At 39.5% G+C, this 23,948-nt stretch overlaps 1 protein-coding gene across 1 annotated transcript in view; it reads left to right on the top strand.

The window, feature by feature from the left end:
• The window catches only part of LOC136872241 (sodium- and chloride-dependent glycine transporter 2-like), an 87,643-nt gene that overhangs the window by 27,185 nt on the left and 36,510 nt on the right, over positions 1-23,948 (top strand). Inside the window, exon 2 of the mRNA XM_067146065.2 lies at positions 13,300-13,497. Within this exon, the coding sequence (XP_067002166.2) occupies positions 13,300-13,497 (198 nt within the window). The remainder of the gene's footprint in view (positions 1-13,299; positions 13,498-23,948) is intronic.

Below are 23,948 nucleotides of genomic sequence, written 5' to 3' on the forward strand. Positions count from 1 at the left end.
GAATTCCGAAAGTCCGGCTCTCCCGTCGCCGATGTCATCCGGCTCAAGGACCCCTCCACCTCTGGGCCTGCACCGCATATTCTAGTGACTTTCCGAGATGCAGCCGAAAGGGCAGCCTTCGAAACCAGCGGCGTAACCATCAATGGCCTGCACTATGACGTGGTCCCTACTCCCGAGTACATCTTAGACCAGCTGTTCTGTTATCCTTCCCTGGTTCCCTATGTTCAAACTCCTCAGTCTCGTAGACCTCTGCAGCTCCCATCGCCCCCCCATCTGTATTTCGTCTACATCCACCACTCTTACTACTGCTACCTTCACAACTTCGACCCAGACTCCCTTCTATTTCTCCACCCCTACTACCACGCCTTGTCACTCTTCTCCTATAATGTCAACACCCACCACCTACACCTCCCTACCAGTTTTACTCCCTAGTTCCGAACAACCCCCCATCGACCACATAGATGTCAGCACCGCTGCACAGCCTGCCTCACATGGGACAACCTCCGCTGCACCACCAGCTCCTCAACTGTCATCTCCGAGTTGAGTACTTCGTGGTATCGACCCAACCATCACGGAACAGGACATATTGGCGGAACTCCACACGGCCGGCATCCCGGCACTTCGAGCATTCCGAATATATAACGACACTGGCCCAACATTCATGGTACGCCTCCATCTCCCATCCGATGAAGAATTTTTATCACACAAGCAGCCTCAGATCTTACCGCAACATTAAGTTGAAATATATTCTAAACAAATGTGTTTCTCTTTTCAAGGAATATCCATAAGGTCAATAATAGCTGTACTCAACCATAACACCCATTGTAACAACAGGGAAATTGTAGGAGGTATTATACAAGTAGTATACAATCATTTTCCTTAGTGAAGGGATTTATTAGAAAAAGTACACAAGAAAGCCTGTGTTATGGTGCCAAGAATTGCTTGTTAAAATCATGTCTGACATGCCTCAAATTAAATCCACAAAATTTGTGATTTCAAGAATAACAGACAAAAGTAACATTCAAGAAACATGAGGTCTCTGATAAAAAACAAAACTAGATGCATGTCTTGATTAGGACTACAAGCGGAGTAACTAGTTAGCAGTTAGCAGTCGCTTAATGGAAAAAATATAGATAAAAGTGAAGGATAACTATGGCTATTTTTAATTACTGAAAAAAATATATAAAAAAAATAAAAGCTTTGTCCAAACACAATTCTCACATGGAGTGATCAAGGTTTGAATGCCAGAGCAGCAGTGAGAAGTGAATGTTCTTCTGTATGTGCTGCAGAGAGGCCTTAATTAGGGCTTCTAACTGTACTTCAAGCAAAGATTGTTAATATTGTGATCGGATAATACTGCGTTGGTGACTTTGTAGTGCATGACTCAGTCTCATGTTTACACAGCTGTGTTGCTGTGTTCCATTCCTCCTAGCATTGTGACATGATTCAAAGACCCACAGAATGTATAAAAAAGCGATGTTGTACCTTATCTAATTATCGTACTTCTGGTTTCAGCCATTTATCTTCTAATTTTCTCATCCATCTATCATATTTATGTTTATTGGATACTGTCATATTTTCAGTCCAGTTCTCTTTTAAGAAGAGAATCATAAGCGTCACTTTCAACACACACACATTGGTTTCAGTACTATTACCACATATCAGATACAGCACTGCAGTACAAGAAACTTACACATGGCTGGCCATTCTTTTCCTTGATTTCTGGTTGATATATCTCAAATTTTGATGCCATCTGATCGAGCTGAACTCAAGCTCACCACAACTTATCACTTTGATATCCCATACAGAACTAATTAATTAAGGGTCATATTTGTCCCTCATATCTTATTTCATCATCATAATTATTGTTATTAATAATAAAATGTTCTGAGCTTGGTAAATTCACGAAGTAGGATGCTACCTTACTTACACGTAGTCCAAGTGAGGATCTCTCCTCTAACGGGTTAGGGACCACTGGTGGATTGTATAGCCCTAGCCGCCTGAGCACAAGTAAGACCATGACTCAGAATATGTCTGAGTTGCCCACTCCCATTCCGTTGCAGCTGGTATCCCGACTCTCAGGACCACTTACTAGGCCACTCAGCCGTTGCCCGTGGTTCACGAACTAGGACGTGACTACAGTAACCCACACCATGAACCATGGACAAGGATGTAATCTTTCACCTTTGTTGTTCGTAGTTTACATGGATCATCTGCTGAAAGGTATAAAGTGGCAGGGAGGGATTCAGTCTGACCTATGCTGACGGCTTGATCTTTATGGCAGATAGTGCTGAAAGCCTGCAGTCTAATATCTTGCAACTTGAAAATGGGTTCAATGAGTATGGTATGAAAATTAGCCTTTCGAAGATTAAATTGATAAAGATGTTGTCAATAGGTGAGAATTGAACTGAATGTCAGATTGGTGTTACAAAGCTGGAACAGGTAGATAATTTCAAGTATTTAGGATATTGTGTGTTCTCCCAGGATGGTAATATAGTAAGTGAGATTGAATCAAGGTGCAGTAATGCAGTGAGCTCTCAGTTGCGATCAATACTATTCTGTAAGAAGGAAGTCAGCTCTCGGATGAAACTATCTTTACATCGGTCTGTTTTCAGACCAAGTTTGCTTTACGGGAGCGAAAGCTGGGTGGACTCAGTATATCTTATTCATAAGTTAGAAGTAAGAGACATGAAAGTAGCAAGAATGATTGCGGGTACAAACAGGTGGGAGCAATGGCAGCAGGGTACTTGGAATGAAGAGATAAAGGCTAAGTTAGGAATGAACTCGATGGACGAAGCAGTACGCATAAACCGGTTTCAGTGGTAGGGTCATGTGAGGTGAATGGAGGAGGATAGGTTACCTAGGAGAATAATGGATTCTGTTATAGAAGGTAAGAGAAGTAGAGGGAGACCAAGACAATGATGGTTAGACTCAGTTTGTAATGATTTAAAGATAAGAGGTATAGAACTAAATGAGGCCACAGCACTAGTTGCAAATACAGGATTGTGGTGATATTTAGTAAATTCACAGAGGCTTGCAGACTGAATGCTGAAAGGCATAACAGTCTATAATGTTATTATTATTATTATTATTATTATTATTATTATTATTATTATTATTATTATTATTATTATTATTATTATGGTGTTTGCATGGAACAGAGAGGTGAAATAAGGTTCTGGCTTGAATGGGTCTATCTACAACAGTCAAATATTAATTTAAAACTTTAAAAATTAAGTTTATATTTTTTTCAGATATTAAATTTCAACAAAACAATGCACTAGGTGATAGAACAAGATTTCAGATACAGATCTAGTTCAGTACAAAATAGAAAAAACAGAAAAACCTAGAAAAGTTTGGTTACAATTTGAGCTCCAGGCTCCCTATTTACAAAAGTCCCTACATCACTAATGTTGCGTTTAGATCACTGATCTCTATTACATGGATCGCTGATGGCAGCTCTCTACTGCAGGAGGAAGTGCGCCAAGTTGAGTGCACGGCTCGCCAGGTTGGCGTACCCATCCTAGAGCTTTCCTTATGGGGAAGCAATGATAATATAGTCAATTTGAAAATCACAATTAATGGCACATTGGAATAATTAAGAGTATAGAGACATGTTCACTCAAAGCATAAGAACATTGGGATCACTGACACGTCATTCCAAGGTTAGTAAATCTCTGGGATAGCAATAAAAATGTGTGTATAATAACGGCCGAAAAAATTTACTACTGCCTGAAAATGACGTGAAACTAGGGGTGTAACAATGAAAGGGTGGGGAAATGTGATCAAAACACCCTCGCCACTTCCAAGCCTATGACAATGAATAGAGTAAATTAAGGTTATGGTTTTATGATTATAGACCTCTTCAATTAAATTCAGCTAGCAAAGCAATATTGATGATCATCATCATAAATATGTAACACCCCTTAAAAGAGCCTCAAATACCACAAATATTATAATGGGATAGCCTAAAACACTCACCACACTTTCCCTTCTCCCACCACTCCATTGTCTGGAACCCATAATTATTACTGATGTAAGTAAGGTCTATAACTCCTCCAGACTTCATTTTCTAAGGTTGTTATGAGATCACATCAATTATTTCATCAAAACCGTCAGATTAATGATGACAAATAAATGAAAATATAAGTAAATCCTTACTTGCAGTAAATGTTCAGGAAAATTGAAAACAGTTGGCTGTGCATCACTTCTAAGGCATACAGTTTGTCCAGTTCTATCAAAACAGTCTTCCTCAGAGTGATCTGACCAGAGAACAGCTGTTTTAGAACGCTCCCAATTCTCCTGCCTGATACTCCTAATCCATGATCCTAGAAGTTCGGGTCTCGAGAAAGGAAACCTACAAAAATGAATTGCCATTTTGCTTCCAGAATATACGAAATGAGATACAATAAACCTAAAACTCAAAAAACTACCCTAGGAAGATTATTATGTACAGTATAAAAGTCACTGTCCGTGTCTGTGGTGTAGTGGTTAGTGTGATTAGCTGCCACTCCCGGAGGCCCGGGTTCGATTCCCGGCTCTGCCACGAAATTTGAAAAGTGGTACGAGGGCTGGAATGGAGTCCACTCAGCCTCAGGAGGTCAACTCAGTAGAGGTGGATTCGATTCCCACCTCAGCCATCCTGGAAGTGGTTTTCCGTGGTTTCCCACTTTTCCAGGCAAATACCGGGATGGTACCTAACTTAAGGCCACGGCCGCTTCCTTCCCTCTTCCTTGTCTATCCCTTCCAATGTTCCAATCCCCCCACAAGGTCCCTGTTCAGCATAGCAGGTGAGGCTGCCTGGCCGAGATACTGGTCATCCTCCCCAGTTGTATCCCCCGACCCAGAGTCTGTAAAGCTCTAGGACATTGCCATTGAGGTGGTAGAGGTGGGATCCCTCGCTGAGTTTGAGGGAAAAACCGACCCTGGAGGGTAAACAGATAAAGAAGAAGATAAAACGCACCAGTGAAATGATTTCTCCTTCTGCTGATCGGTTCTGTTTGTACATCCTGAATACTGCGGCATGTTAATACTCCATACTCTTCATTCAGATTTAACATAAACACATACACACTGAAATTGAATCTTGTAATTTACAGGCATACTACAAAGCAACGAACCTAAATTCGTAAAGTACACTACTACAGTACAGAACACCCGTGGAACTACAACCAAGAGGCCTGGCATCCCTGAACTAAGCATAAACAAAGCAAGCATGCTCCTCATGGTCTACTGCACCATCTGCTCACTGCCATCTTACTATGCCAGTCATCTTCTATTCGGCTTACTGCTATCCAAGCTACCAGCCATCCATGTATAGAGATTTCTTTTACAGGATTTTTAAATTACACAATTTTCAAGAGCACTTTGCTCCAAAGGTTACCTTCCAAAGGTTGCCTTCCAAAGGCACCATTCAATATTCACACAATTATCTTTTACCCTACAAGAAAAGAGCCTCTATGGTCTATAACTCTACCCAGGAGACTGTGCTCCCAAACCCTTATAGCCTAATCAAGGCAGTCTTTAACTTTACATTAGAGATTAGAGCATCTTTGCTCAATAAATTTTACACTTTCAGGCCTTATTACAAGTTGTCCATTTCATGAGCTTATCAATGAATATAATCAAGATGTCAGTAAAATAACCACCTAATCGATACTTTATTATTGCCTCAGGCAAAATTGAATATAAGTTAGCACTTACACCTACAGCTGAAGAGGACCACTAAGTGGTTGAAACATGTCCTGTAAGTGCTAATTTATATTCAATTTTGCCTGCGGCAATAATAAAGTATCAATTAGGTGGTTATTTTACTAACTTCTTGACCTTCAGGCCTCTCGAGGCACAACCTACATTTAATAGTTAAAACAGATATCACTGTCTTCAACACTCAACAGTTAACCACTTAACAGAAGGGTTTTTACAGAAGTATAGAGGTGCTCATTCTACCGGGCCTTGGTGGGAAGAAAAAAAAACAGGTTAAAGTTGAAAATCAACATGATGCGGAGGCGGACCCTTGCACTCCTTGACCCTGACACTTAGAAGTTTAAAACCCTAGTAGGGCTCACTGCCTGACGTTACAGGGGCTAATCCCATACTACTGAGGTGACTAGATGGAGGAAATTTAAGTTACAAGGCTACAGATTGAAAACAGTTACAAAAACTTAGTCACCTCAAATACAAGTTGATAAGGAACTCGAGAGGGTGTCACTCCCTCTATTCCCAAATTTCAGTTAAGTACACTTGATTTACTCAAACTTTTACATGAGAAGAAAGAAAAGTTTACATTTTAGAAAATTTACGGTTTCATTATTAAAGATAGGAAAACCTTCCCCTCGAATCAGCTTGCGGAGACAACTAATGAGTTAGAAAGATGGTGGCCATTACCTTAGCTGATGTTCTGTCTGCCAATGGATGAGGCAGCTGCCTCCTCTCGTACCACATACACTCAATAACACGACGATCAATAAGACAAGTTATCATGAAAAAGCGATAGCTTTTATACCCAAGAGGAAGGTTTGAGAGGGTTCTCGGCTAAAACCAGACACACCCCCTCTCTTTATTGGTAGATAAAACAGGTACAAGAAGAATGTGATTGGCTGAAAATTAAATACACAAAATATTTGATTGGCCAGACTCCAAAGCTAGCGGGATAAGTTACAAATGTTGCAAACTTTGAAATATCAACAACAAAGAATAACTGCTTCAGTTTAGACAACCTACAAATACAAAATTTCTTTAAATTTTTAGTAGTTCCACTAGACACCAGAGTGCATGACATCAGTTTTTTAATAGAGACATCTACTGAGAAAAGTCAAAACTTCATGAATTAGTTGTTGCAAACTTTCTGTGATAGACAGCATTCTTCTTCTTCTTCTTCTTCTTCTTCTTCTTCTTCTTCTTCTTAATATTATTATTATTATTATTATTATTATTATTATTATTATTATTATTATTATTATTATTATTATTATTATGGAGATTCTGTGGAGCAGAAAGAGGTGAAAGAATGTGCTGGTGTGAATGGGTCTATCTACAATATCAAAAATTAATTTAAAACATTAACATAGGTTATATTTCTTTTCAAAAAACAAACTTAACAACTTTTCACTTAGTGAAATAACAATGACAAATTTGGATATTGAAATAGAGAACCCCAGAATAGGGAATTTAACAATTTTGGGCTTCAAACCCCTACTTTACAAATTTACAATTTCTCAAAAGTGGTATTATTTAGACAAGGACAGAAATCCCCCAAATTCAAAGGTTTCAAAGGCTTCAAAGGTTAAAAATCTATAGCCTTCCAGAGGCACCCCTCACTATTACAGGAAATTCACAATCTCAGAAAAGAGCTTACATGCTCTCCAACATTAACCAAGGAGACTGCGCTCCACCTTATGGCCTCTCTAGGCCCAACCTAACATTTACAATTTGAACACAGGGGTATCTATTACCCAAACTACTGGGCCTTCATGGAAAGAAGGTTAAATTACTGGCCCGAACACAAAATGAATGGTGGCATACACTTGCACTCCTAGAAAATAAAAAACCCTAATTGGGATCTCGGCCCGATGATGCAGAGGCTAATCTTAAGCTACTTGGAGGTTAATTTAACACTTTACAGAAAAGAGAAAAGGTTACAAAATCATAGTCACCTCAAACTAAGTTGAAGGGGAACTCGAGAGGGTAACACACTCTCTATCCCTGATTTACAGTTTAATGATGATGATGATGCTTGTTGTTTAAATGGGCCTAACATTGAGGTCATTGGCCCCTAATGGTATGAAATGAAAGAACAAAAATTTCAAAATCATCCACTGACCAAAATAAAAATAAAAATGTCATGAAGAATGAAAGGATGGACATGAACCCAACAAAAAACAAAAACAAAAAGAAATCAAACAAACAAATTACAGTGAATCAGACTCAAACAAAGATCATAAATAATTGATTACTGACCAAGGGACCACTCAGAAAGCACAATGATGCTTGATGCCTAAGGGGGGCAAAATCCATGTCTAAGGCCCCACAGAATGGTACATATCGCGAGTAAAGTAGAACCATGGTATTTGTCATGTTGGGGTACTAATCAAAAGTAGTGAAATTCATGGTGTTCCATGCAAGATGGTACTACTCACAAGTATTGTACTTCGTATAGGTAACACAGACCTATGGTGTTTCTTACACAATGGCGCCACTCATAGCCACCTCAAACCAATGAGTTTGCTCACCTAGGTGTACTAGGCACGGGTGCCGGTCCCACGGGCCCCGTGGTGTTCCTCACATAGTGGATACTAATCAAAGGCTACGCAGACCCACGGTGTAGCTCATATAGTGGTACAACTCACTGGCTACGCGCAGACCCGCGGTGTTGCTCACATGGGTACGACGCGCGGGTTCTGGAAACCCACAGGGGAACCAACTCTCTGCTGCTACTAAACACAAACCCATTTCGTACCGAATATAGTGGTACAACTCGCAAGTACACGCAACCCATGGTGTTCCCCACATGATGGCACGAATCAAAAGCAGTTTCATGGTTCCAATTTAAACATCCCTTGGCTGCCCCTTTTAGTCACCTCTCACGACAGGCAAGGGATACCGTGGGTGGATTATTCGTCTGCGTCCCCCACCCACAGGGGGTAAAGAGAGAGAGAAAAGAAGAAAGAAGGGATCCGTCACTTTGAAAGATGAAGGAATAGGGGAAGAAAGGCAAGGGCCACGAAGGGCGTGAAAATGAAAGACTCCCTAGGCCTAGAATGCTCTAATACCGTCGGGGTCGGAAAAGAACAAGAGTTGACCAAGGCAGGTCGGACAGGATAGATGAAAGTGAGGAGCCTGGTACAAGTAAGTGGAAGCAATGCCTAGACTCAGCTAAGGACCCCGTGGTTGCCAATCCACACTCCCAAGTTGAGAGCTCCTTGGGCCCCTTTTAGTCGCCTCTTACGAAAGGCAGGGGATACCGTGGGTGTATTTTTCATCTGCGTCCCCCACCCACAGGCGGTGATTTACAGTTTAAGATCTTATGAAATTTTACATTAGCCGACAGAAGGTTTACATTTTTAAAAAACAGGAGGTTATATAGTTAAAAATTAGAACCTTCCCCTCGTGTAAGTCTGCAGAGGTAGCTACAGAAAAATAAGACAGGTGGCCATTACCTTGGCGGTTGAACTGCCTGGCAAAGAATGAGGTGCTCTGCCTCCTGATTTAACACACACACACACACACACACACAGAAATTCGGTGATCCAAAGACAAGGTAGCCTGAAAGACCGCTGCTTATATATGCGAGGGGATGGTTCTAGAGGGTTCTGGACTGATTTGGATGCACCCTCTCAATTTTATTGGCAGAATCAAAAGTTACACCCAAACCCCAACAAGAAGCCTGTGATAGGCTGAAAAATAATTACAGAAATTTTTTTATTGGCCAGACACCAAAGCTGGCAGGAAGAGAAGGAAGTGTTGCAAACCTTGAAATATATAAAAAAATAAATGAAAGCTAATTTACTTGAGAAAACCTATAAACACACAATTTCTTTCTTTCAATAACAAATTATTCCACTTTGCACCAGAGTGTGTGACCTCAGTTTTGTAGAGACCTCTATGGAGAAAATTTCAAACTTCTTGATGTACACCAAAACAAAACAAATCCAATCAGTTTAGGAAGCTTAGAAATGACAAACTTCTCAGTTATTCAGTAGTGACATCTTCTGATTAATGTCCCAACTTCATGCAGTAGAATTTTCACGTTTGTTTGATAGATAGGGTTCTTTAAGGCACTTCTTTTGAATGAGCATTGTTGAGCTGTACCCCTACCCCTTGGTAGCCTGAGTCCTGATAAATAAATAAATAAATAAATAAATAAATAAATAAATAAATAAATAAATAAATAAATAAATAAATAAATAAATAAATAAATAAACATTTGAGCAGTTAGTTAATTAGTTGATTTCAGCCATTGCTTACCAAAGAAAGTAAATTATGGAGCTAACTTCATATCTCAAGTCTGCCTGAGGGCCATTACTGTTAAGGTATCAAGTCTTTTAGTTCTGAGACCATGGTTAAGCTAGTTTGAGTCCCGTTGGGAAGTTTCACCATCAGAATCCTAGGCAGCAGGGTAGGAGAGATGGTGGTATACAATTGTTAATCTCTAGACTGAATGCCTAAAGCCTCGGTATAATTCGAAGCCTCTATGCAGTGTTTGTGTGGAGTGAGGGTGTATGATGCTGTTGATGGTGATTCGTCCATCAGATGGAGACGTTAAGCCGTGAGCAAACCTCTTGGTGTTATTCGAAAGGAGTAGGCTATGCAGCAATATTGAGTCTTTCCCTCTCCCCACCTCTTTATCATCACCATCATGCACTAAACAATGCATAACATTCAGTTTAAAGATATTAACGTTAAAAGATCCACCTAAAGTTGTCTGTGTCTGTTAGGTCATCAGCCCAGAGGCTGGTTGGATCCTCAAATAGCACCACCAAAGGTTATGCGGTTATCAGGAAACCGCAAAAACCAAGGGCAGCACCAAAATGAGGCGTACTAGGCAAGACGAGGAGTGAGGTAGTTTGCCATTGCTTTCCTCACTGGGTCAGAAAGTGCTATTGCAGCACGACTGACCCTATGAGCAACACCTTTCATAAAACTCAGATGCACTAGTCGTGCTCTGAATGCCATTACTCAGCACTACCCATACCCCAGCAGCTTCCATATTGTCACAACCATGGATGAGACTGGGACTTCGGTGAAAGCTACACTTTACTCTGGCCTGTGCCAAGAGATGGATACAAAAGTACTGTATCCATCAAGAAATGGCAGCAGGCAACCTAAAGTTAATATCTTCAAAATCTTCAGAGTTTACAATACGGGCTAAACATGTCACATATCATTTGTAACATAACATTCACTCGTCACACTGCACACTGGAGTAACTAACTCCTTGACCAAAGATGGTGTGTACAAATAAATGAAGATGATAAACTGGCTATCAAGACAGTTTGGGCATTAGAACACTTCAAGAATTATTTATGTAAAAAAAGATTTCATTAAAAGTGCCTCTTTTGCTCAGGCAGCAGGACACCAGCCCCTTACTGCTGGATGCCATAGTTCAAATTCCGGTCACTCCATGTGAGATTTGTGCTGGACAAAGTGGAGGTAGGAAAAGTTTTTCTCTGGGTACTCCGGTTTTCTCTGTCCTCTTTCATTCCAGCAACTCTCTCCAATATCATTGAATTTCATCTGTCAGGCATTAATCATTTTTCCAGGGGAGTGTTACAGGCATCAGCAGCTGGCACGTTTCCTATCCTCCCTGCTAGATGGGGGCTTCATTCACTCCATTCCTGATCCGGTTGAAACTGGAAACAGGCTGTGGATTTTTGTTTCATTTCCATATTTCATTAAATCCCCTGCCTTGCAAGTCTCTTAAACTTTTGGATTCCTTTTCTATTTTTGTATTTGTACTATAACATTCAAGAAGCCAGCAATCAAATAACAAGTCTACAAAATATAGCACAGAAAATGCCCGGCTCCATGGCTAAATGGTTAGCATGCTGGCCTTTGGTCACAGGAGTCTCGGGTTCGATTCCTGGTGGGGTTGGGAATTTTAACCATAATTGGTTAATTTCGCTGACATGGGGACTGGGTGTATGTGTCGTCTCCATCATCATTTCATCCTCATTACGACCCGCAGGTCACCTACGGTCTTCAAATCATAAGACCTGCATCTGGCGAGTCAAACTTGTCCTTGGACACTCCCGGCACTAAAAGCCATACACCATTTCATTTCAGCACAAAAAATAGGACTCCAGATATCATTTGAAAATACTATTAATAAACCACATAACAGTAAATAACAGGAACGGAAAAATAGTGAAACAATTTATATACCTAGGAGAAACTGGACGAGAAACCTGTAGGCAAGAAAGAACTAATAAAATGATAAAAGCAGAACAATTAACATGGTCAATATACAATACAAAAGGTCTATCTGTCAAAAAAAATTAAAACATTGTTCTACTGGAGGTGACATATGGAAGCAAAACTCTTTTTAAAGTCACTCAGAGATACAGAATGAACAAAATCCTAAATGTGAGGAGAAGACTAGCTCGAACATGCGTAAATAATTATATCAAAAAGATATTACCGGTAATTGAGTTTAGCCACTACTAACCTACCAATGAAAATAAATTATGAAGCTAACCTTCATATCTTAAGTCTGCCTAAGGGCCATTATTGTTAAGGCATCAAGTCTTTAAAGTTCTGAGACCATGGTTAAGCTAGTTTGTACAGAGAACTGGAGTCCATTAAAAATACTATATGGAAGAAGAGGATCTCTTCATTTGGTCACACTAAGAGGACACCAGAAACCAGATTACCAAGAAAAATTATAGAGAAACTCTAGAATCTGAAGCAGCAAGCAGGATGGATTATGGAAATTAGAGAGGATATGGAAGATCTAGAAATAACTCTCAATGATTTGTAAAACAAAACAGAAAATTTAAAGAAACTAAAAAACATAAAAGTAAGATTTAAACCAAAAATAGACAAACAACATACAATGAAAAGGGTGTTTACAAATGAGTAACAACAGAAGAGATCAGAACAAACGAAAAGTTACTGGGCAGTTGGGAAAGAAAATATACAGAAAAAGATAACTAGAAAATGATTGACTGAAATGGTCCAGTGAGGTCATAGAAGAAGAAGTTGATGATGATCTCCTTTGATTTGAGGTACTTTCTATTTTCCCTATTTTGTATATCAGGGCATTTTCAGAACTATGATAGTTTAGTGAGCTGACCTGTAAGTGTCTTTATCCTATAGGGTTCCTTTTGTATTTTTGTATTTGTACTATGGTTCCTGTCTTCTACCACCTTTTCTATTTTTGTATTTGTACTATGTTTCATGTCTTCTACCATCTGTGTATACCTCTTTTTGTTTACCCTTTCTCTGTGTTTATGTAGCTTTCTTCTTATTCAACACCTCCAAGTCAAGAAAGAGTATCTGTAAGAAATAATGCCCTCCATGAAATTATGAATGCCTACCCATGATGAAGCTGGAAGGTAGAAATGGGGTCATGTGGTTCTGAGAAAGGTCTGGAAGAACTGGGATTGACATTCTATGAAGACACTAGTGTGTGAAGATATGGAGTTTGTCTGTATCCTTTAGTGCTTTAATCTTTGGCCTTGTCTCTTCATTCTGTTGCTACCTCTACCCCCACTAGTCTGCCATTTCATTTATCCTTTTTGGCATTCATATCCTTCCTAGTTTCTTGTCTTTGATGTACAATTAATATTCTGTTTGCAGAAAGGAATGACATTGGTGTATATGCTCGATAAGTATGGCATGACCAAGACCTTGGTTCCTATCTCTATTATGGAGATAATAGCAAATGTCTATATCTACAGTATGACAGAACTCTGTGATGATATTGAGCTAATGCTTGGATCATCCCCAAATATATATTACCGACTCTGTTGGACCATCTATCCAGTTATTGCAGGTGTAAGTTATTTTCTTATTTGTTTTTTTTCTTTTTGCCTTTTGATATAATTGCTTTTAAAGTCCTAGCCCATCTAGATTAATACAGTTTATAAAATCATTAAAAAAAAATCTGTATCCATTAATATAGGATAAGTGTAGCATTGCAATCTACAGACTTTACTCAATGCATTGAGATATTGAGATACCATGAGCACTGGAAGCTATTACAAAATAACTAACAGCGATGTTTGTTTTGGCAATGCAGTGTCCCTGCATTCCTTGTTAAAGAGAAAATTTATGATGCTGAAATTCATCAGAGACTTAAAATGACCCCTATCATGACCCCATGCTTTTCAAATAAATTTTCAGCTTATTAGGTTGTGCCAAGTACATATAGTAGTTGACATGCCAAAGAGATTTTAAATACAGAATTAAAAAATGGCTAACTGATGACTGTTAATTCCCACCAGCATTCAGCTGGCCATTTTTATGCCATACTGTAATATTTCCCTTTTTTTTTCCTTCTTTTGAGATAAGTTCAATTTATTTATTTATTTATTTATGTATATATGTATGTATGCATGTATGTCTGAATGCATGTATTTATTTATTTATTTATTTATTTATTTATTTATTTATTTATTTATTTATTTATTTATTTATTTATTTATTTATTTTAATATAAATGCTATGATATTTATTCATAATATTCATGAATTCCTTTTAAGTGTGATTTGTTCGAATTTGATGATGTTCTCTCAAGAACAAAACATGTCATTCTGTTACTAATGTTATCTTTTTCAGGTATGTTCTGTTATTTGTTAAGTGTTTTCTTTTACAGGTATTTTCTAGTTTTAGAAATTTTGCATTAGTTTTGAGAGACTGAAAAACTTCTGTATTAACTTAAATTTAGCATGTACTAGATGTACTCAGATGACTTCATAAGCTGAAAATCTATTTCAAGTCACGAGAGACTTCATTGTGCATATGAGCATATGTGCATGAGTACTAACAATGTTACAGATAGGTGAAACATTTCAAAGATGGGAAAGACAAGCATCCAAGGTCTGCCTTGTGGCAGTCACCCACAAACTCTGTCCCCTGAATGCAACATGATAAGGGTTGATAACATTACAGTATTAAAGAAGATAACTTATGCTGTACACTAAAGCTTTTTCAAGTCATGTCGGTAACAGGTCCAAGTTTCACAACCATACAGCAATATTATGATGACAACAGTGCGGTACACCATGAGTTCAATTTTCACAACCATACAGCAATATTATGATGACAACAGTGTGGTACACCATGAGTTCAAGTTTCACAACCATACAGCAATATTATGATGACAACAGTGTGGTACACCATGAGTTCAAGTTTCACAACCATACAGCAATATTATGATGACAACAGTGTGGTACACCATGAGTTCAAGTTTCACAACCATACAGCAATGTTATGATGACAACAGTGTGGTACACCATGAGTTTTGTCTTCACGGTCAGGTCTTTATTCATGAACACCTGGTGTGATAGTCATCCAAATGCTGCATGGGCAACACCAATTCTCTTCTCCATATCTTGCTCACAGTTACAGTGCGCAGACAGGATACTACGCAAGTACAAAAAGTGGAGTATCAGAGTTGGAGATCGGAGATCTTGAAATGTGGAAGGGTTGTGCCTGGTGAAGGTTGTGCCCGGACCTTGGTCTTTTGAACACCTGGGTTGTTTGTAGAAGATTCATGCAGCATGGCAGCCAAATATAATGCAAATAGGGTTGGAGCAAGTACACACCCCTATTTCAGTCCATGAGTAATAGAAATTCATCCGAGATCCTATTCTGATGGCAAACCTGTCCAGTCATGCCATCATGGAGCGCCTAAACCAGATCAACAAAATGCCGAGGACAGCCAAAGGGTTTCAGTGCCGTCCACATAGCAGGTCTTGCAACCGAGTCGAATGCCTTTTCCAGGACATAAAAGACTAAGAAGAGAGGATTATGTTGCTCACTGTATTTTTCCTGATGTAGCCTTACACAGAAGAACAGATCAGTTGTGCTTTTGGAAGTTCAAAACCCACATTGGGACTCTGGGAGGACTCTCTCAGAGATAACCTGGAGGCGGTTAAGCAGAACTCTTGCGAGAATTTTACTTACAGTAGATAGATAGATAGATAGATAGATAGTAGTGATATACCGCGGTAGTTGCCATAAACACTACAATCACCTTTCTTGAAGATTGTGATGATAGTGGCATTTTCACTGGGTACTTCTCTGACTTCCCAAATTTTGAGGAGGAGAGTGAAAATCATAATTTTGAGTGATTGATCACCAGCTTGAATTAACTCCAGAGGCATGTTATCTGGGCCAGGTGCCTTTCTGGGTTTCAGCTGATCGAATGCTGCACTGAATTCTTGGTAAGTTGGCGGAATGTCATACATAGTTGTTCGGGCTGTTGGGGCACATCACGAAGAAAGTCTTCATCAGCAATGGAAGGATGATTTAGAAGGGTGGAGAAATGCTCCTTCCAATGCTCCAAGGTTTAATGGCTGTCAGTAAGAGCGGTAGAGTTGTCAGTGTACCTGCTGAAGAGCGAGGTGGACCATACAGCCCTTTTATTCCTGCATAAATGTTCCCCATGTCCAGAACATCAGATAATACAGTAAAACCTGCAGTAGGACACAGTTACAGTGCAGGATAAAGATTACAAGCTTAGGCTATTGAAAAGTTGGTCACTTCTGGCCTTGATGTTTCTTGATGGAAGACCACAAAGTTCAGAGTTCAATCACTCAAGACTTCTTCAAAGATATTGAAATGAAGGAGATGATTTTTTTTAACTGAGTAATATGACAGGTGATGAAAGCTGGCTCCATCCTAATGAACTGTAGAAAAAATGGCAGAGCATGTAATGGCACAATTAGAATTGGCTGACAAAAGAGGAAGCAAAGACACTGCATTCTGATGGGACAATCACAGGCACTGTCTTTTGGGATGTAGAGGAGCACATTTTTGTCAAATTTCTTATATCTTGAGAAGCCAAACCCTTCACAAGATCTGTCGGGCATTGTGCGATATATGACCTGGAAGGAAGCTCGCTTCCATAGAGTAATAGTTGGTGTTATTAGTTGCAGTCCTCAGACTGCTTTCTGATTTTACTAGAGATTTAATAATGACAGGAGGTCTGTTACATCGTTAAAATGGTACATGCAGCTCAATTTTTTTTTACAAGTTTCTTTTACATTGCACCGATCATCACGAAGATGGGATAGGAAGGGACTAGAGTGGGAACGAAGTGGCCATGGCCTTAATTAAGGTACACCCCCACCATTTGCATGGTGTGAAAATGGGGCAACCACAGGAAACATCTTCAGTGCTGCCAACAGTGGGGTTCGAACCCACTATCTCCTGAATGCAAGCTTAGAGCTGCGTGCCCCTAACCTCATGGCCAACTCGCTTGGTACATGCAACTCACCTCTATTGTGGGGGTGCCTGGAAAGAACTCCATCACCTCAGAACAAGGACATGAGTTTCTTCTTTCTTTCATTTGGAAAGAAGATCACCCTTCAGAATATATGTGTGTTCTCACTCTGCTCTGTTCACCAAACATGGATAAATGGTTAACATGTTGACCTTTAGTCCAAGGGTTCCCAGGATTGATTCCTGGTGGGCTTAGGATTTTAACCTTAATTGGTAAGTTCCTCTGGCTTGGGGACTTCAACGCTGGAAATCATCATAGTTGGGGCTTCATCCTCACAGACATGCAGGTCACCTACAGGCATCAATTTAAAAGACCTGCACCAAGCATCTCCGAAGGCCGTACATCATTATTACCAAAGAGGAAGTTGGGAAAATGCAGGGGAAAGTTCTGCCGCACCCTGCATACAGTCCTGATGTGGTACCTCTGTCTATCTTATTTTAATTTTTGTGAAGGAACAGATGCAATGTCAGTGCTGCAAGATGATGGAAAACATACAGGAAGCGATGTTTTGGTGTTAGTAGGCTGCTGAAACAGAGTTCTGCCACAAGAATACATTTAAGTTTGCCAAACAATGGGGAAAATTTGTACAATGAAATGGAAATTAAGTAGAAAAGTGAAGTATGTAGATAAGAAACTTTCAATTATAACAAATTCTGGTTTATGAAAAATTGTTGCTCATTAATTACTGTATGACATCATACAGGATACTCCAAGCATCTTCAAATGAGGTGCCTAGTTCCAAAAGTCGACATCTGACATTTTTTACGAAAAATAGATTTTGCCAAGTTTTTATCCCTCTTTGAGAGATGCATCAAATGAATGGCGTAAGACGTTCCAGAACTCGATATTTGTGGTTAAAATTCAGTATAGATATTTGACTTTATTTCCAAAACTCGACATCTGCTTTGTCAAGTTATTTCCATAATCCGACATTTGCAATTCATTCCGAAATACGACATTTTCTATAAGGAAGTTAATGTAACTTCCAAAATGTGTTCCAAAACTCGACATTTATGATGCTTTATTTACGGACAGTGTATTCCTGCGCACTTTTGACAATTGTAGAAATTAACAATATTCGCGTTAATTACCTTCATTCTAAGTGTTCCCGCCAAGCTTGTTCTAATGTGACAATGCACTGCTTTTACTCAGTATTCGTTATCTCGATAGTTGAGTCACCTGTTGACCTCTGATTTATTCAGTGCTGCTCTCGAAGACAATGGAAAATTCATTAAGAGTATCACCTGCTGTACCTGGTCGTGGGAGGAAACGTTCCCGTGACCCTGAAAACTGGACTAAGAACAAGAAAAAAAGGGAAAGGTGAGCATCTTCTTACTTGTTTAGCAATAATTCATACATAATCGTTACATTAAAATGTGTTCATGGAGGAGAATCTAGAGAGATGTTCCCTTTTCAGATACGCTGCTTCACAGCCCCCAAAAGTACCAGTATGCAGTCACAAGAAGGGAGCATTTCAGTGCCAGACACTGACAACAAGGGACATAAAACATTTTTATAACATATTCTACAGCACGCCGAAGAAGCTTATCCAGGACGCATTTATAATCAAGTATACAGCAGCAGCACTTCCAAGGAGAACTGTGAGTAATGGCACTAATAAGAATAAGAACATTTTAATAAAGTATTTTGTGAAGAGGGCAACAAAACAACCTGGTAAGCAACCTGTTGTACCTGTCTGCAGGGCGACTTTTCTAGGAATGTTGCAGATATCAAAAGACAGGGTAGGCCTAGCTTGTAAGCGTCACTTTGATGATGATGATGATGCTTGTTGTTTTAAGGGGCCTAACATCGAAGGTCATCGGCCCCTAATGGTACGAAATGAGACGAAATGAAATGACAATTCAAAATTCCAAAGTCCTCCACTGACCAGAATTCAAAGCATGAGGACGAAGAATGAATGGATGGACGGATATGAATTTAAAATGATCAGTGGATCTGACCCACAGTGCCTCAGATGGACAGAAGCTGGCACAAAACAATAGTAGTACTGACCAAGGGACTGCTTCTATAGTACGATGCTGAATCGATTATGCGTATAGTCAAAACGGGTCAAAAATCCAGGTCATCAGCACCTCATAATGGTATTTATCACTAGGAAAGTAGAACCATGCTGCGTAATATTGCGGTACTAATCAAAAGTAGCGAAGACTCGCGGTATTCCACACAGTATGGTACTATCCACAGGTAGTGTAATGCGCATATGTAACACAGACCTATAGTGTCTCGCACACTGCGACGCCACTTACAGGCAACGCAAACCTAAGGCATTCCTCACATAAGTGGACTAACCACAGGGACTCGTACTATCCCGTGGAAATACTCACATAGTGGGAACGGAGCATAGGTGAGGCAGAATCATGGTGTCGCTAATCCCATGGTGTCGCTCATATAGGGGTACGAATCACAGGTACTGTAGGACCCCCATCCTGATTCACATACTGTCGCTACAAATCACAAACCTACTGCGTACCAAACATAGTGGTACTACGCAAGTAAATGCAACTCATGGTGTTCCCTGCGTGATGGTACTAATTACAAGTAGTTTCATGGTTCTAATTGGATCATCCCTTGGTCGCCCCTTTTAGTCGCCTCTTACAACAGGCAGGGAATACCGTGGGTGTATTCTTCGTCTGCCTCCCCCACCCACAGGGGGTGTGTGTTTGGTCCACGAGAGGTATTTTATTTTCCTCAAGTCCGTCGGCAAGCCGGTTAGGACCCCGCTATCCGCCACCTGGGACGCGCCACGTGGGAGTATCACCTCTCCCCCTGCTACGCCTGCATAGCAGGTTCATGGAGCATCACTTTGAAACTGGTCTTCCACCTATAGACAAACGAGGAGGAGATACTCGTAGCAAACATAGTGAAAATAAAAGGCTAGCAATGAAAATGTTCATTGAGAAATTAACTGTTGTTAGTGAATTACACTATTGTAGAGGACAAGTGAAAGGTCGCCAGTACTTGTCAAGTGAGCTGAATATTAGTAAATTGTGGAGAAGTTACAACCAGTCAGTATCAGCCGAGCTACAAGTTAAGGCAGCTTACTTTAGACATTATTTCTGTCGGACATATAATATTGGATTTGGCACTCCAGCCAGTGATGCTTGCTCGAAATGCTTGTTGCTGAAAGCTAAGATTAGTAACTGTATCCTCATGAAAAGAATAATATCATAACCAAGTTAAGAGTACATAAATTAAGGGCACAAGCATTTTATGATGTTCTACGTAATCAACAAAATAATGAACTGATTATAAGTTTTGACTGCCAAAAAAATTTACCTTTACCAAAATTACCAGACCAAGCCACATATTATTCCAGACAATTGTATATGTACAATTTTACAATCTGTGTAGGAACATCGCATGAGCGTCGAACTATACAAAACACTTTTATATACCAGTGGCTGGAATCATGTCGTCCGAAAGGATCAAAGAAATAGTTTCCTGTGTTTATGACAGACTTAATCATCTTGATCTTACAGATATCACAAAAGTTTATCTGGTTTCTGATGGCTACAGGGGTCAAAATAAAAATAGTATCATGATTGGAATGGTTTCCTATTGGTTTTTAACGATTCCCCCTCACAAGTTAAAGAAGTGGAAATTGTATTTCCTGTTGTAAGCCACTCCTTCATACCGCCAGACAGAATCTTTGGGAGAATTGAAAAGGAGATTAGAGTGAGGGACACTATTGTACAACCAGAGACCTACACTAATACCTTCACGCAGTTTGGCACGGTGAAAACGTTAGGTGTTGATTGTCCGGTGTGTGACTGGAAAAGCAGTGTGCATCATCTTTTAAAGCACCAGGCTCATGGCATTTTAAAATTAAATCTTGCAAGAGATTTGTGTTTAGAAAAGGAAAATCATCTACTCTTCTTCGTGTAGAGCAAAATTATAGGAGTGATTTAACTGACTTCAAAGGGATTACTAAAAAGGGAAAGACAGTAACTTTTGTTAAAATTCAGTTGCCTCTTGGTGTAGCCATCAAAGAAGAAAAGATGAATGACGTGAACAAATTGCAGACACTTCACTACGGGGAAGGGTGGAAATACAATGCAGAACTTCAATATTACAAGGAGTGCATGGATCAAGAAAACGTGGTGGAAGGTGACGTGACAGACGACCTCGTTTGTGAACCCAGGGAAGTGGATAACGACTTAAGAATCTAATCCATGTGACAAACTGCTGATTGTATTTTATTATGTTACAGCATACTATTTTTCATGTAATTTGCTAGAAATTGTGTTCACTGTAAATTTCATGTGTTTATTAAATTACAAGTGCATAACAACATTATGTGGCTAAAATAATCCTTATTTAGAAAAACTCAGTGTTTTGTTCCAAAACTCGACATGTGCAAGAAGTTTGTTCCAAAATATGACTTTCCATTGCTGTACTTCCAAAAGTCAACATCTGCAATTTTTAATGCTAAATATCTCCTAAACAAATAGCTGAATTTACCTCTGGCCCTATTTTTATGTTTATATAACAGTTTGTAAAAAGCGGAGGCGGGACAGGTTTTTCTCCGGGTACTCCGGTTTTCCCTGTCATCTTTCATTCCAGCAACACTCTCCATACTCATTTCATAGCATCTATCACTCATTAATATAAATCACTTTGAGAGTGGTGACCCCATCGTAACAACAGTCTATATCTGATTATTTCATTACATCCCTGACCTGGTCAAAGACTGGAAAACAGGTTGTAGGTTTTCATTCATTCATAACAGTTTGTAACAAACATCAGATAAAACACTTTTTCCGTTTTTCCCCAAAACTTGACTTTCGGAACTAGGCATCTCAACTGAATGTGGAGGGTGACACCACATAACATGACTAGGCATAGAAAAGTAAAGTTACTGAAAATGGTAGAACAGCAGAAAAAATATAGTTTGATGATCTTATTAATCAGAGATTGAAAACATTAAAATGATGTGCTTCTGTAGCATAGCACACACTCTCCTCAAGGTATGGGTTCGAGGTTGTTAACGGTAATAGATGCTCTTCAAATCAAATCAAATTTGCAATTTGCAAATGAGGTGTCTACCTTGGTGGCAAATGATTCACAAAAATACATTATTATCAAGCACAACATTTTAAATTAAAAAGAAAAGAATAAATTTTCCTAAAATACAGTATTATACAATTTACACTAACAATTTTCTGTGTGCAACAGGCTTCAGCAACTGGCACAATTCGCATCCTCGCCGCTAGAAGCGGACATCATTTATTCCATTCCTGACCCGGTCAAGTGACTGGAAATAGGCTGTCTATTTTCATTTCAATTTTTCTGTAAAACACACAACTCATCCTTAATAATTATATTTACAAAATTCTACTCCTAATACATTCTCTACTTACACACATAATCAACTCATATACAGTATCTAGAATCACTTCATATAATATTATACAACTGCTATAAGATTTAAATTTTCATAGCTTTTTTAAAAAATACCAATTTGGTACCTAACATGCATAATGACCTGCTGCATCTTAACCAGAGCCCCTTTTGCCACCACTTTTCAGAGTTCCTGAAGCGCCTTCAAACTACCGTAGTGGTACCAGGGCCTTCAAAGTCCCCACTGTACTTCACCCCTACAGGCAGTCCTCTACTTTGGCTGTACAATCTCTATAGACAAGGAGATGGAATTAATTTACTCACAACAATTCTTTATTTACAATAACCTGCACAGGTTGAATGCCCTCTAACATTTATTTTCTCTGTTGCTGTTTATTCTTTTCTTGAATATCTGTACAGATTTTGGAAAACGATCAAACACTACCCCTGGTAAACTGTTCCACTCCTTCACGCCTTTCCTAATAAATTAAATAATTCACCCCAATTGCTTTTACTAAAATCCTGTCTAATTTTATACTTATGGTCAGCCCTGCTGATGTAATTATTTTCCAACTGAAGCCTCTCATTGACTCCCCCCATGATTCCTGTAAGTCTAGTTTTCTCCCTTCTCTTACTTAAAGTTTCCCGACAAAGTTTCTCTAACATTTCTGATACACTACTTTTTCACCTGAAATCCTCTGTTACAAATCTTGCTGCTTTCCTCTGCGCACCATCTATTTCTTTCATTAGGTATTCCAAGTGAGGATTCCAAACACTGCTTGGATATTCCAATAATGGAGGGAACATACTTAAGTAAATTTTCTCTTTTTATTCTTTGTTGCATCCTTTAAGTAGCTTCATTATGACATGTAATGATCTGTATGCTTTCCGAACAATGTCATCAACATGACGCTTCCAGTGCAAATTACTTTCAAAACTTACACATAAGTAGGAAAGGGGGAAGTTGTAGATGACAGATGGTCTAATGTTTTAAGGGGAAGGAGATTGCAGGCTAAGGGCTCTATTGAGGATCAGAATTCAGGACAGGTGTCCGTGAGAAATTGGTTTGAGTCACTGCAGGTAAAACAACAGAGGGAAGATGAGGAACAGGAAACTGATGCTGAGAAGTGTGGAAGTAGGAGGAATGATAAAGGTAGGAAAGGGAAATATAGAGTAGAGGATAGGAAAAGACAGGTGGAACAGGTTCATGGGAGGGAGAAAAGGGAGGAGGATGTAGCTTCTGCAGCCATCAGGAAAGATAGGGCTGACCAGAATGGGAGGGGATGAAATGAGGTGGTGAGGGTTGAGGGGCTGGTCATGGGAGATTCCATTGGTAGACATTTGGGCAAAGTGTGTGGAGGAAAGGGAACAAGGGTAGAGTGTTATCCAGGAATTAGGTTAAGGCAGCTGTTGAGGAAAGTAGGAGAGGAGGAGGGAAAGGAGAAGGTTGTAGTGTTTCCCATTGATACAAACAACATACAGCAAGGCAAGCAGGTATAAGTATGGGATCTGGTAAGTGCAGCACGTGTGAAGTTTAAGGAAATGGTTTTCACTGGAATAATGTGCAGGAGGGATACTGACTGTAAGGTGATTGGGGATTTAAATGAGACTATGGAGTGGGTATGTGGGAAAATGG

This window comes from Anabrus simplex, chromosome 4 (assembly GCF_040414725.1).
Source record: "Anabrus simplex isolate iqAnaSimp1 chromosome 4, ASM4041472v1, whole genome shotgun sequence".
In the NCBI taxonomy this organism is placed as follows: Eukaryota; Metazoa; Arthropoda; class Insecta; order Orthoptera; family Tettigoniidae; genus Anabrus; species Anabrus simplex.